The following is a 16,095-nucleotide window of genomic DNA, read 5'->3' on the forward strand; positions in this document are numbered from 1 at the left end:
GAAGGATTTTTGATATTTTGGCATGTATTGTCAATGAACTTGGGAGGTCAAGCTGCACATTTTTGAAGTTTTCATACTTACACTAAAGTGCGTGTTCACGTTTCTGTTGGGGCGAGACGCGCCACACAGCTGAGGGTGTATGACGTAACAAAGGCTTCTATATTGGGAAATCAGGTGATTTTCAGAATGCATATGTGTGAGCGGAAATCACTGATCTCTATGGAAGAACAAGATCATCGGTGGAAAGTAGGGTGTATGACGTAAAAAAGGCTTCTATACTGGGAAATCGGGTTATTTTCAGCATGCATATGTGTGAGCAGAAATCACTGATCTCTATGGAAGAACAAGATCATCAGTGGAAAGTAGCTGCTTGCCGGAGGTCTGCGCTCTCAGAGTGCTTCTCTAGTTTTGTATAGAGATTAACCTTAAATGTTATCCAGACACCATTCAACCATCTTTCCCTCCTCTCACTCCACCAGACTGAAGGAGCTACGACAGAAGGAGGAGGAGCGCAAGGAGCGAGAGAGGACGCTAAACAGCTTGGAGTCCTTCATCTTCGATGCCCAGGAGAAGCTGTACGAGGAGGACTATGAGAAGTGCTCCACTGAGGAGGAGAGGGAGGAGCTAAAGACTAAACTCAGCGAGGCATCTGATTGGCTCTACGACCAAGAGCCTGATGTCACCGCCAAGGTTGGGAAAACATTTGGTCTTCATACTTAAGCCCGCCGCACACTATACGACTCACGACTATATGACCTTATGACCATGAGACCCAGTCGTATGACCTGGCAACACACATTATATGATCAGACGACACAAGTAGGCCTCCGACTGTTCTGGCTTCAGTACATTTTACAAATGAGTATAGAAGCGCACGCAGTGCATATTGCGTGCACTTCATTATGCTCTGCATAAAACTGTATTGTGATTGGCTGAAAGCCCACGACCAGTCGTGGAAATTCAACATGTCAAATCTCTACGACTGGCACTAAGACTCAGTCGTATGACTGGAAACTGGCAAGACTGGTAATATCACACTTCTTGTCTTAAGGTCGTACAACCGGTCAGATCGTATAGTGTGCGGTGGGCTTAACTTTCACAATGTGACCATGACAGGCAAAATCTGTAATTGTCTCTGTGCAAGTTTCTTCTTGAATGTAATTTGTCATCCTGGACACTAATGAATCATCAATAAAATCCAGAGAGAATGATTTAAAGGAGGAGGCACTTGATATCTGTGCCAAGTTTATCATGTCACTGCCATGAAGTGGCTTTAGTTCATTTGATAGTGTAAAGGGATGGTATAATATTGGTGGAGATGAGGATTGGGCTTTTAACTTTTTGCGAGATACCAAGAAACCACTTGTGAAATAGGACATAGCATACCATTCTAAGAGGAATTCAAAGTTTATTTGATGAAAATTGGTTTTGGAATGGCTGATATATCCAAAAATAAAAGGTGGGTCGCACCTTTTATTTGGATTGCTTTGTTTTTTGGGTATCTTGACTATTACAAACCAATCTTCATCAAATGAATGTTGAATTCCTCTTGGAATTACATACTCTTTCATATTTCATAAGGGGTTTCTCATTATCTCACCCAAAAATGTTTAAAACCTGAAGTTAGGTCTCAACCAAAACTGTACAATCTCTTTAAGTGGTAGGAGACATGGGTTCAAATCTCAGGCGTGATCCTTTTTTTGTGTGTGTGTGTTAGTAATATGATTTCATGGTCCATGAGGTTTGCATGACACTTAGATGAAAAACTTATGGTTGCAACTGAATGACAAATTGCCCTACATCAACGCAAATGATTTTACGTCAATGTAGGACAATTTGTCAATTATTTACAACAAAACAGGCTGACAGAAGAATTTCATCAATTTGAATATTATGCAGTACCTGCTGCATGCTGTAACGATTAGATCCAGCACTAGCTTTGGGGCGAAAGCTTGGAGGTCTGGTGGAGATGATGCCTGTCCAGTGATCAGGAGGTCTTAGGTTCAAATCCTGCTTGAGTATGTATGCCGATGATTTCTTTTGTCATGGCTACTACTAAAACTCTGATCACTCAACGGAAGAATGTCATCATTTTGAAGGACTCTTGGTTGCATCCGACTTCAAATCAGTTTTCTCTTTCCGGGCAGGTGTACAAAGACAAGCTCAAGGCACTAAAGAAGCTCACGAAGGACCTCGAGTTCCGCGTCGAGGAGTACCGCCGGCGGCCGGAGCTGATAGCTGCATCAAAGAATGCCCTCAATGCATCCTACCACTTCCTACTGGCTGCCAAGAACCTGACGGGGGTGGATCTTCTCTACACAAAGATCGAGGTGAATGTCCTGGAAAAAATTTACAATGAGACTAATGAGTGGTTCACCACCAAGACAGAGGAGCAGGAACGGACGCCGCTGACGGAGAAACCGGTGATGCTCATCAGTGATATGGAAGAGAAGCTGATGTCTCTGGAGCGGGAGGTGCGGTACCTCGTCAACAAGGCCAAGAACCCACCCAAGAAGAAGAAGGAGAAGAAGACCAAGACCAAGACCAAGGCTAACGCCACGGAAACGGAGGATGGTGCGGGGAACGGGAACGGGAACGGGAACGGAGAGACGGGAGCAAAGGAAGGAGAGACAGATGAAAAAGGTTTGAAGACTTTCCCTTTTTCTTATTTTCTCTTTCAGTATTTTCTCTGTAATAGATATCTTTACAGACAGCTAAGGTTGCAGCATATGTACTATATGCCATATATTTAGTGAGTCTAATTATTTTGCAAATCAGGACTTCCCTACGATTTCGCAAGTGGTTAAATACGCGATCATGGAGTAAGTACTGAATGGAGAAATGTATGCATGTACGTCACAGTCATGTCGGGATAAGAGACAACATTTTTGCTTGTCTTTAAATTCGCAAATGGCACCTGATTCACAAAATTTGCCAAACTAAACACCTCAAAAAAAAAAAAAAAACCCTCAAAAACCTAAACAAAATTTGGCATATAAATATACAGTACTTGAATGTACAAAAGAACAACTACGTATGACATTGATTACATGGAGTGACCATCTTCATTGTTTTGTGAAACAAAGCTAGAGTGAGTAAATTTAACCCGTTGAGGACGGGCTGATTTTCCTGCAACATGCATTTTCCATAGACACTTGCCCCGAGTATACCTGGGACTCGTCCTCGACGGGTTAACTGCTAACATCTGTTCTTACCCAAGTGTACATATTTTTGCAGTGATATTCATAGCATTTCTTTTTTCTGCATCACACCCACACAGTTGTTATACCACCACCAGAAGAGGGCCAAGAAGAAAAAGAAACAGTTACAGAAGAAATACCAGAAACATTAGAATTGGGAGGGGGTGAGGAAAAGAAGGAGGAAGAGCCCACTGAAGCCACGCCCACCGAAAAGGAGGAAGAGCCTACTGAAGCCACACCCACAGAAGGGGAGGAAGAGCCTACTGAAGCCGCACCCACAGAAGGGGAGAAAGAGCAAAAACTAGAAGAGCCTTTACAATTAGAAGCACCTGCAGAAGGTAAATCCTCAAATTGGCAACGAGAAGTATGGCCCCACTGATGTAGTGTGAATAATAGGAGTAGGTAGCCTTGATGGTTTGAAGGCGAAGCCATAGTGCAAATCCAGTCAAGATAAACCCCTTTTTCCATCCTTGCCATTTCAGATATGTTACCTGTGGTTAATAGCAGAGTGAATGACTATACAATCATTTCTGAATATCACATCACTCATGCTGCATTTAAAGGAAAATAAAACCAAAATATGTACAGTTCGACCTCGACTATCCGGCCTCCTTTTATACAGAAATCTCTATTATCCGGACGCATTCACGCAATGAAGGACATTTTTTTTTCATCCAAAAATTGAGAAAAAACAGTGACTTCAAAGTCAATGTAAATTTCTACAAAACTCACATGATTTACCTACAATATTCCCGACAGAACTAACATAAATTCACACCACATTATCATCGTAAAAGTAAGGGACTACAATTTTGCGCAGGCTAGCATAGATTACACCACCGTTGCGGGGTACGCTACCTGCCTATCTGCCAGTGCACTGGGACGGCAGCTTGGACAGCAGCTATATACATTAACATTGTGTCTCCCATATCCGCCCAACTCGCTTATCCGGATGAGCGCCAGTCCCGACATGGCCGGATAATCGAGGTCGAACTGTATGTTGATTGAGAACAACTGTATAAAGAAAATATAAGGAAAATTCTTCATAATATGCATTTTTTTTTACAGTACACATTCCCTCAACTAGTTATTGACCCATTTTACGGGTAATTGAAGTGCATGTAATCACACTATCATCTCTGTACTATATTTTTTTTCTTCAGGAAATTTGGATTTAACAATATAGGGCAAAAAGATCTGCTCACCGAATATGTTTGATTTGGAGGAAAATTTGTTGAGGAAAGGGATATGTGTTGTTCCATTTTTCAGTTTTATTACTCTGATAGGGAAATGATTTATGGTTATAGCACATGCCGGAGAGAAAAGAAAAATCCCAATTTTTTGTTGATGTTCTCTTTAAAGGAAATAATTTGTAGCTGTCTTACAAAGAGATTAATGTCTCAGCACTAAGAGATTTTGACGAGTTCAGTACCTACTAATCATGATGCTGAGGTTAATATCACTGAAGATCATATTTCTCTGTCTCCTACACTTGTCTAACCTTCTATCTATCCATCTGTCTGTATATCCATTTTTTCTATCTGTCTATCTCTTTCTTTATCTGGCTCTTTGTATATATGTCTATCTGTCTGTTTGTGTGTTTGTCTGACAACCTGTCCATCTGTCTATATCTGTCAGACTAATTTGTTTATATGTTCAGTCTGTGAATCTGCTTATCTGTTTATCTGTATATCTGTCTATCCGTCTGTCCATCTCTCTATCTGTACCTCTTTCTTTCTATCCAACCATCTGTAATATTTATCATTATCAAGAACACATTTAGGGTATTGATTTTCATGTTGGGTTTAATGCTAATTCCAAATTTCTTTGTGTCTGTTTCAGAAACTACAGATTCCACACAAGAAGACGCAGCGCCGACGGAAGGGTCGACAACGACAGAAGAGATAAAACATGGTGGCTCAGAGCATTCACATAAAAACGGGGACTTGTAGTAGTAAATTATTAAAGTTTATGAATTGTTTACCATGAAGTGAGTGTACTCTGGCAACATTACAGTGATTGATGAGCCAATAACTCAACACCTTTCTCATACATATTTGTATATTTGTATTAAAATAATAGACAGCACAAAATTTACTGTAGTGTCACACTAATGAACAACGACATGAAATGTTCAAATTTTGCCGTATCAAAAATAAAGCACTAAAAAATTAGTCACCGATTTTTGAGACATGGATTAGACTTCAGCTGGTCTGCATATTCCATAGCTTCACCAATTTACTGACTACATCAACTTCCTAGCCTTCAAAATTGTGTCATTGACACATTCACAATTCACAACTGTTTTCTTTCTCTACAGAAAATTGAGTTGAGTCATCATGTTACAATTACATACAATTACACGCATCAACTTCCCCTCCCCTCCCCCCCCCCCCATAACCTTCAGACAAACTACATCAAGCACAACAGAAATAGGAAGTGTTTGTATGAGGGCATTTTTCAGTAGAATTGAAAAGCTTGGTTTTGACTGCACACATGAAACTGTGTCTGGGGTTTTTTATGGCCTTGTAACCTGTCGACATAAACACATACACAACAGAAAGAGATAGTGAGTGTAACATTGGTATCACATGACCTTAGAGCTAAGCCTCGTCATGTAAAGGCCGAGGAGCTTCGGTAATGAAACTTATTTCCCGGAATCTATCAAGATGTCTTGGTGAAAATATATCACCACTTACTTGTACTTTAACCCACTGAGGATGAGCTGATTTTGGTTTAGCACTCAATTCCTAAAGGCGCCAGTCCAAATATACTTGGGACTAATCTTCAATGGGTTACTTTCGCAATCAACCTTTGAGAAATTGTCTATAAAAGGTTGTGTAGAAAGATGCTTGCAAGCAAATCCTCACCTTAAATGATGCGGTTCACTCGTGGAGTGGTTTTACTAATGTTTTCTTCATCCCTAACCATGGCATGCCTTTGTTTGCAGGCTGCGGGAGATTTTATGACCCAACTGGTAAAATTTGGGCTCCAATATTTTCTGTAATTAGCAAAGTGAAACTGAAAGTTTGAATATGATATTGCTTGTCCCATTGGTTTCCCTGAAGGAGATCTGCTTGCATTGTTTTATCATAGAGCGGTTGAATTGTTTCCAATTACTCTGAGTGTATTGTCTGATGATCATCAACATGTATATGTAAACATATTCTGCATGCTAGCAGTGAGCAGTTAACAATGCTCAGAAGAAAAAAAGAAAAGAAAAAATTTGCAAGGTTGATGTTCAGTGTAAGGATAAGGTTGTATCAATATTTGACGGAAACATTTGTAAGACAAACAATGTGCAGGAATGAACTTGTACTTTGTTCAAGACTGACGTCTGCATGGGCTAATCTCAGTTTACTGGTGATATGTTTGCATTAGATTATGAGGTATTCTCGAGGAAAACGCCCACAGGATGTGCTGCTCATGAGTAGACTGGTTCACCACCATGTTCAGTGGCGGGTTCAGTGGCGGATCCAGGCAGGGTCAAATCGGGCTCCTGCCCCCCCCCCCCTTTTATACTTTGTTTAAACGGAAGAAATAAAAAGAAAAAATTAGGAATGGGATGCCTGTGCTCCCTTTTAATTTTGTAAGAGCGCCCCCTCTTTATGGAATTCCTGGATCCGCCCCTGATGTTCAGATCAAAGTTCAGTTTCAATCTCCTCCTCTGGACACAGAAACAAGCTTTTCAATACCATTTGTGTTGATCAAATACATTTCAGTACTTCAGGAATTCAACTTGTGTACATTGTGATTGCCATTCTTGGCCAGCTGCAAAGAGGTGTTTTTGTTTTGTTTTGTTTCTCTTTCTTTTTTGTTGTAATTTTTTGTCTTGTTGAGACAACCTTGATTATGTATGCATACATTTTAATTTGTTACTAAACAGGTTCCATTTATATTCTTCCCTTTCTATACCTTCTCCACTCCCTACACACACCCACACACATAACACTACAGAGAATGTCTTGTAACCTTCGTTTACTTTTTTGACATCCTTTAATAATAACCTGCGGCAGTTTTGTTTTCATCTCTGTAGACACCCGTAAAGTGGTTTATCTACAAACATTCTATTTGTCACATGGTAGCATGCAAAGATTGTGTAAATGAAAGCTACCAATTCCTTGAAGTACAATGTAGATGTGGCTTTGTAAGTGATTTTCCTTAGGGGACTTCCTACCTTGTACCCACTTTACCTTTCTTAGTGTGAAAGTGTGAATTGAATGAAGGGAAAATAATGGATGTTGGCCTCTTCTCTTACGTAATTCTGTTTGTGTGACATTTCAGCTCACGACTTTTTACCAAAGCAAAACTAAAAAGGATGCAGCACAGACATGCTTTTTTTCTTTTTTTTTTTAATAAAGGATAAAACATGGTCTGTATTATTTGAGGTTTTCTTTTGCAGAAATATGATTCCAGCATCTTTGTGTATGGTAGGCCTACCGTAGCTGCACGTGTGCAATTATCGTATGACAGTAAGAATGGGCAAGATACATGCTGAGATCTTTATTCTCACAAATGTGCAAGTGAAAGCTGAAGCGAAGCACTTATTTATCACAGAGATATCGGGGCATTCTAGTACTAGTGTCAAATGTACAGCAAAAAGAAATATCAAACATTTGTCCATTGGTGCAGATTGATTCTGATTGGCTGGTATTGATGACATCAATGTTGTATCTATGGCAACCATTTGTGGGGAATGTCATGGGAATTGCAGTGTAGAGTGCAAGTCACTCAAGTATAGATCAAAGTAGCCTTTTGTCAAGGCCCTCTCGCTGTGTAGTGAAGAGAGCCCAGCTGAGTGGGGTTGCGCGAGGGCCTTTTGAGATCTGCTTAGCATCCTTTTGTTAGCCCTTTGAATTACAGACTTTTGCTCCCCGGGGAGCCAAAGTCGACCAATCAGCGTGTCTGTCTGCCCGATTTGCATACGGCAAATGCATGCCACAGACCTCCACTGGTGGTCAGTGATACATGTGAACAGGCAGGACAGCGGCAACACAGAGGATGTGGATAGCGCGCCATTCCATTGGTCGACCGGAACCTGTTAACATGAATATTTAGTAGGGTTCATGTGTCATGAATGATAATGTGTGAAGCAGATCTCAAAAGACCCTTGCGCTGTAGCGTTCAGCTGAGCTTGCTTTACTCACCCATTACAGCGAGAGGGCCTCAACAAAAGGCTAAGAGCAAAGTGACTTTTTTTTTTTTTTTTTAACATGTGTATCATTTCTTTATCTCCATTTGAAGGGAGCCAAAGGTCATACAGGTCATATTTGTATTGATGTGTAAGAGTAGTGAAGTCAAGGCCCCATGGTTGTCCAGTAGATGTGAGGTGAGTCCAAGAAGTATGAATATTTGACCAAAAAAGATTTTCCTGCGCTTTTTTGATTCATTCTCACTTGTAATTTTGATTTAATTTTGTAAGAAAAAAGAATGAAGGAATTCTCTAGTACACTCACTTCATGGTATCAAATTGACCAAAAAGTGCTTGAATATTTGTTTTCTATGTGTCAGAATTTATCTGTATTAAAACATGAATGTTATTTGTGTCTCTCAGATATCAACGCCTGCTATTTATGAACTATGCTTAAAACTGTTGGTGTAGTGTTAGTACGGAATCAGTCTACGAGAACAAAAATTGAAACAAAAGCACGTGCAGCAAGTTAATGACCATTCAAGGATTAAATAAACCTTGTAACAACTGGTAAGAGTCAAATGGATGCATGTCACCATAAAGGATCAAACCAATGTGTGACTTACTACCCTTTTACCTGGAGGATGCCACAAGCCCCAATGGTAAAAACAAAACCTTAGCAGAATAGACAGATTTAGTTGATATATAGACAATATTACTTTTGTTAAAGTATTAGAAATCTAATATCTAATCACAGAGATTTATAATTAGTATATCTCTGTGTTTCTAACCTCTGTAACTACCTCCTGTTCACATTTCATCACACAAGAAGGTTTTTAGATACATTGTATCAAATATTTAGGTGTTTATGAAGCATACATTGTATTACTGTTTGCATTTTGAATTGACCTATTTGATTCATGATTTACTGCATGTCACCCTGGAGCTATTATAACCAATTTTTTCCGAAGTCTATGTACTGTGGTACATGCATCTTGTGGCCAGCATTTGTACAAAATCTTGTGTCTTTGTGGAAATGAAATACAACAAGTTCTGAATGTATCAGGCTTGGAGAATTCACCGATTCCCAAATCAGGGGTCCGTTTCATGAAGTCATTACATGAAAGTCTTTACATAAATCTCCGCATGGCCAGAGTCACTCATGTATAGCTATTAGAGACTTTCAAAGAGAAGTAAAGTCCATTTCTTGAAGTCTCTCATAAGTGTATCTTATTAGCAAAAAGTGTTTCAGAAGACTTTCTTGAAAGGGGCCTCAGGACATACTACGTTTGCTGAGTGCTTCAGGCTTTTGTGGTAGTAGTTCACATACTTTGTACCACATAGTGTAAATGTCCATATTTTTGCACAATTCATTTTTCGTGCTGGGCAGCTCAAAATCATATTCGTGGGTTCATGAATTTGCGCTGCATGATTGTCAACCCATTTAAAATGTGCAGAGAAAATTGTGAAGATATTTTCGCAGGTTTTTCAAATTTTCACTTGCCAAAAATAGCACAAAATGCGCAAAAATTAAAGCTCTGCAAATAATTTGTGCACTTACAGTAAACATTTTGTGGATGTAGACTTGTAAGACAGTTTTGCAAGTGGTAAAATTCTCTACAGAGAATCAGGGCAATGGAATGCAAGGTATTATCACTTTTACAGAAGCATGGTTAGCCATTTCTCCCTAATGACTGACATTTATCTGTGTTACAGGAGGCAATATTTTTCATGTCGTTAATTTGGTAAATGTATCAGTCAACTGCAAAATATGTTGTGAACACAGTGTTTGTTCTCAGAATCTGGTATAGTTAGATAGTGAGTGTTTTTCTATCCGCCATTCACTCAAGCATACTAGCTGCAACCTGTGGTTAAGGCATGTTGAAGGGCTGCAAATTTGTTAAAAGCTATGCCAAGCATAAATATTAGAATGACCATTTTCCCTGTCATTTTATTCAGATGATTCAATCAATTCAAAATCTGAGTGCTGAAGCAGGATGAATTATCTTTTTGTTATATTATTCAGTTTCCAGTGAGAGCAATTTGATTGCCATGTTACAGTCATGCTTCAGATAAGTGTAAATGAGAGAAAATTCACATTTTATGTCTCTAATTGCGTACTTGTTTTGTTGTCATTTGAAATTGATGATTATGAGGAAGGATGAAAGTGACATCTCTTTCTGAATGCTTACATTTATACCATGTTCCCGGCGGCCACGGCAGCCCAGTTTGCCGAATGCAGTGTGCTATTAGCAGGTGTCATATTCTCCTCCGCCCCCCTCAGTATGCTAGTTTTGTTATGAGGGTATCCTTGTTCTTGTGAACATGTAGCTATCAGATGCCATTTCTCACGGCATCTGGTCAGGCATCCCGTCACGTCCCACTATGGACCGCCTCTGAGTTTTGTTCCAGCCTATTATGTCCGGTCACATTTTGGTGTGATCACCCAGTTGTACTCTGGCATGCTAAGTTTCTCATCAGCAGCTTGACTGCCGTGGCAAATTGTTTTTTGACAGTTCAAAAATCTTACATGGCATCCGCAGCAATCATGGCCTGTCACCTGCTCATCCTGTCTCCCTGCATTGTCTAACATCTGACCCGTTTTGTTCACAATGGCCTGAAACGTGATCGGCCATGGCCACCAGGAACATGGTGTAAACGTAGCATTAATCTGTGGAAAGGGGTTGGAGTGTTGAGTGAGTGAGTCTAGTTCGCACTGAATGAGACTTTGATCTGATGTTTGAAAACTTTGGCATGAAAGAGTAACAAAGTGTGACATCATAACCTCTCATTGCCATGGAAACTGGTTCTAAACAACCTCACATAGCCTAAATATGTATGAATGTAGTGGTTGCTAACCATGTTTGAACAAAAGATTTTGACATCATCACTTTGGCAGTCTTTACAGACACAGCAAATCAATATTGAAGAATTGTGTTGAATGTTTGGATGAGTAACCTACTTGAAGAAAATGATAGATAGCCCTACTGGGTAAGTCCTTTCTATTTAGCAGCATACAAATGCACCAAATGCACGGTAATATTGAGCTTAACCCTTTGAGGACGGATTGATTTTACTACAACACACATTTCCCGTAGACACCTACACGAGTATTCTCAGGACTTGTCCTCAACGGGTTAAATAAGAAATTACAGAGAAAGGAGTTTGTATATAAATGAAACTGATGAAATGAAGCGATAAATTTGGTACAGATCTTAGCAAGACTGGATTGATAAATAACATTATCTCAGATATGCAGGGTTATAATGAATTTCAAGAGGAAATCACAAAGAAAGGAATTTGTAAGTGAATGAAAAATGGTGAAACGAAGAATCAAATTAGCTATTAAAAATTTCAACAAGACTGGATCAGCGTCAAGATGTTTGTGTCAGTCTGGTCCTTAGTAGGTTATTAAGCATGGTATCCTTCAGGATTTAGGGCTGGTAATCCTGATTGTATGACCATGATGTTTTATACTCTGACACTGATGTAGGCAAGTAACCAGCCAGCATGTCACTTTCAACTTGTTTGGAAGGATGATCAGATTTTTCCCTTCTTTTTCAAAAGACAAAATAATAAATGATATGTCATTACTGATACATCTTCAGACATAAGAGGAAAATGACATGTGACCCTGCACCACAAAACCAACAAAAAGTCGCCAAACATGGAATTTAGTTCAGGGCAGATTATGAAAGAGCAGACTTAAAATGATGTATAACTCAATTCAAATAGACATTCCTAAACCTATCTAAATATTGAAAGAAAGCACACACTCTGGAAAAGTGTGAACTGACAAAAGAGGCTCTGAAGTACAGGGTCTATTCAAGTGCTTAATCTTTACCAAGCCATGCTAGCTGTGCGATGAATGTGACAAAAAACGGGATGTTAACAATCGGAGCAACAACAATGAAGGGATTATCAGATTAATCTGAAATTGGGCATGCTTTATTAAAACCCTTTGTCCATGATTTCTGCCAACTTTCAAAGCAGTAGCATCATCTTTTCTTAAGTTATTAGAGTTGAAAGTTAAAGTTAGGAGTGTTCAAAGGGTTTTTAAGAAATGAAAACAGGACTCTTTAGGACACACCTTATTACAGTGCTCTACAAAAATGTGCCTGGAAGAACTGCTAAAAGACACAATTTCCTGTCTGTTTTATGATATCCCAAACTTTAGCACGATACAGAAGAAGATTTGCTCTTTCAGAAAATATTAAAAACTTTAAAACTGGCTAGGTTGACCTATTTCACCTATTTTCAGTCCTCACACAAAATCAACACATGCAACATTATGTTTGTTTTGTGATGCACGGTGACATTTGTAGTACATGTATTTAAAAGTATTTTATATAAACAAAAGAAAGAAAGAGTGGTAAAGTTATAGTGTTAGATGACTTTAGATCGCACTAAAATACAATCGGCACATATACATTGACTGGCTTTGAAATGAAGAGTATCATGAATAAAGATCAGACTGATCAAACTTTCTATTTTTGCAGGATAGATGCTTGCCTGGTATCAAATTTTTAGATATTCTACAAGTATATTAAAAAGTGTTTGTAATCAGGAAGGTCATTTTTCTCTCAAGTTCATATAGCTGGATCCGATATTTATTTAAGAATTGCTTCACCTGTGATGATGATGTCTATTGTAGACAACATACTATGTGCAAACATATGTTGTCATGTTTTCCATTTATGTAATTGATTTTCAGTTTTCAGAAAGATATGTTCTAAAAATTTCCTTTCAACTTGAAGATTGCATTTTTGTGACATGTGATGGTGGTAAGAAGGAATTAAATGTGTCATATGATGAATGGCACAAAGCTGTAAATGTTGCTACTTCACTTTGTATATCATTTCTAATCCTTCTGTGGTTGGAAAAAAACACATATTGAATGTGTGTACGTGTTGTAGCTACTGGCAGATAGATTTCTTAGTGCAGAATGAATGGTAGTAAGAAAACTTGGGATCACTGAGGTGAATGATGCAGATGTTGTTGAATATGTAATCTTTTTAACTCTTTATGTGCCACATTCGCACGCCCGATTCGGTCGACGATGTGCCAACTTCACATATTCCGCTCAAACGCACAAACCCACCCAAACCGATCGATAAATCGCCAAATGCCACAGTACAATGAAAACGTTTCTTGCGATTCCATTCCTCTTAACATATAACTTGCATTTTATGTGGCGATTGACTACCAAGCAGTGTTCCCTTCTAGATTTCCATGTAAATTCTAAGTTTCTGTCACTGTTATGTGTGCAAAAGTCCCAACATAGCTACTGGGCATTTGAGAGAAAAGCAATCATAGATTACTTATACAGTTTACACCGATGCAAAGCTTGGCATTTTCTCTACAACTTTGCTCACTGCATCGACAGTTCAACAGAAATCTATGCAAAATACATAGATTTGAAAAACAATATTTTCTCGAAGCATGACTACGTTCTTCGTGTCTCAGAATATTGTGACGCACAGGTGGTTTCCACCCTGGCACATAAAGAGTTAAATACTCCACATCTAATATACATACTTTATTCCATGTTTCTTTTAGCCATCCACACAGAGGATAACTTGACTGTTTAGGCATATAATGCAAATTGTTTGAATCATATCAATGCTCTTCTGATTGCTCAAATTGGCTTGTTTAATGGGAACTACTATTATATTGTGTTTTTGTTGTTTCTTGTGTTTGGGATGTAGTGTGTTTTTGTTAGGCAGCTCACCACAAGCTCTGCTTTTTGAGGCTCTGCCTTCCTTGTACAACTTTATGTATGTGATTTACAACATGAAAATATGGAAAATAAATGTTTACAAACTTGACTTGACTTGAATTGAATCAGGAAGGAAGATATCATATAAAATGCCAGCCACAGTCACGCCAGGTTTGTCTTTAAAGGGACTGTACAGTAATGATTGAGGTGGGGTTCATGTTTTGAACATTCTTAAGTGAGATAATGAGAAACCTCATGTGAAATATGAAAGAGCATGTAATTTCAAGAAGGATTCAACGTTTATTTGATGAAAATCGGTTTTGAAATGGGTGAGATATCCCCAAAAGTGATAATATTAAAAGGCGACATGCCCCAACTTTATTAGGACCTCTTTGTTTCACCTTGTTTATGGATATCTCAGCCATTTCAAAACCGATTTTCATCAAATGAACTTTTGATTCCCATTAGAATTGCACGCTCTTTGACATCTCATAGAGTGGTTTCTGAATATCTCGCAAAACGTAAAAAGCTAAATTCTCGCCTCGCCCAAAACTGTACACACCCTTTAACCTTTATCTCCAAGACACAGCCAATGTTCTGCAAGGGTCAAGTGGTGCAAAGTTCTGTATGGGGGGGGGGGGGGGGTGCCGTGAAAAGTGCCTCAACATTAATATTTTCCTCCAACCATTGACATTAATTGACCCTCCCTCTTTGAAACATCATTAAACAGAAAAACAAAACAGATGGTTCTTGGTAATATTCTCTGGAGAAGCAGATTATAGGATAGTGTTTGTTACCCTAGATATTGTATGTGAATGCTTGTGAAATTACTGTATCTTGTTTTTCTCAATGGCCAATTAGTCATTCTGCTACTATATGACATTGAATTGAGATTTGTTTAGAGTTTCTCTCTGAGAGGGGTGTCAAATAGAATGAACCAAAACATGCAATATAAGTTTTTCAGACTCCATTATTATTATTATTATTATTGTCTGGTTTACTTCAAGCTTTCACTGAGTGTTTCACTAGTCTTTCTGCACTTTTGCTTAATCCATATATATATATATATATATATATATCTGTTTGGGAAACTTCATTTGTAATGGATGAAATTCTTAATGAATACAATAAGCACATGTTGAGGGGATAAAAAAATTGAAGAGTTTTATTGCAAAATGAGCTACGTGCCATTTTTAAACATTTCATAGTAAGTCCATCATAAGAGCAAAATTAAACCTTTCCAGTAATAACTCACTTGTGACATATCAGGAATATTCTAGAAGTCATGATTAAAAATATCCCATTTTCATATTATTTTCTTTGTTTTTTAGCAGCTTTAATCTCAAATATCTCAACCGAACAAGAATGGAGTTAGCTTGTTTTGTGATAAAACTCTTCAATTGATGGATAGATGAATAGATAGACAGAATAGATAATGATAAATACCTGAGTATATACAGAGACTCCAACTCTCCCGTTTTCGACGGGAGATCTCCCGCCGAAAACCCATTTTTGCAAAATCTCCCGTTCTCCCGTTTGAGATTTAATTTCTCCCGCCCTGGCTCTGTGTCTCCCGTTGGAACGGATTTCTTACTTATTGCTATTGTATGTTGAAGAAATAAGCCTTAGAGAGCATCTACAACCCTAGGAATTTCGCGCTTCGCACACATCAACTTGGAGTCTCCCGTTTGCTAGGGGTTTCAGGCGGGAGAATCTCCAGATCAGAAGGTGCTTTGGGTTGGAGTCTCTGTATATAGGTAGGTAGGTTCGTAGCTAGCTAGATAGATAGATAGATAGATAAATAGATAGATAGATAGATAGATAGATAGATAGATAGATAGATAGATAGATAGATAGATAGATAGATAGATAGATAGATAGATAGATAGATAGATAGATAAAAGATAAATAGGTGGGTGGATATAGGCCCAATCTATTTCATATCTACTTCATTTTGTGTTATCCGAACAAGGAGAGCTATTAGAGTACAACTTGCTACCGGATGAGTTATCTCGTACTTGTAATACCGGTAGTAACAGGGCGTG

The 16,095-nt window shown here is 38.6% G+C and overlaps 1 protein-coding gene across 1 annotated transcript in view; it reads left to right on the plus strand.

The window, feature by feature from the left end:
* Positions 1 to 5,957, plus strand: part of LOC140230237 (hypoxia up-regulated protein 1-like) — a 35,914-nt gene extending 29,957 nt beyond the window's left edge. The window contains exons 17-20 of the mRNA XM_072310417.1: positions 480 to 690; positions 2,148 to 2,643; positions 3,281 to 3,538; positions 5,043 to 5,957. Coding sequence (XP_072166518.1) covers positions 480 to 690; positions 2,148 to 2,643; positions 3,281 to 3,538; positions 5,043 to 5,152 — 1,075 coding nt within the window. The 3' untranslated portion in view covers positions 5,153 to 5,957. The remainder of the gene's footprint in view (positions 1 to 479; positions 691 to 2,147; positions 2,644 to 3,280; positions 3,539 to 5,042) is intronic.
* Positions 5,958 to 16,095: the final 10,138 nt, after the last annotated feature.

Source organism: Diadema setosum, chromosome 6 (genome assembly GCF_964275005.1).
Source record: "Diadema setosum chromosome 6, eeDiaSeto1, whole genome shotgun sequence".
NCBI lineage: Eukaryota > Metazoa > Echinodermata > Echinoidea > Diadematoida > Diadematidae > Diadema > Diadema setosum.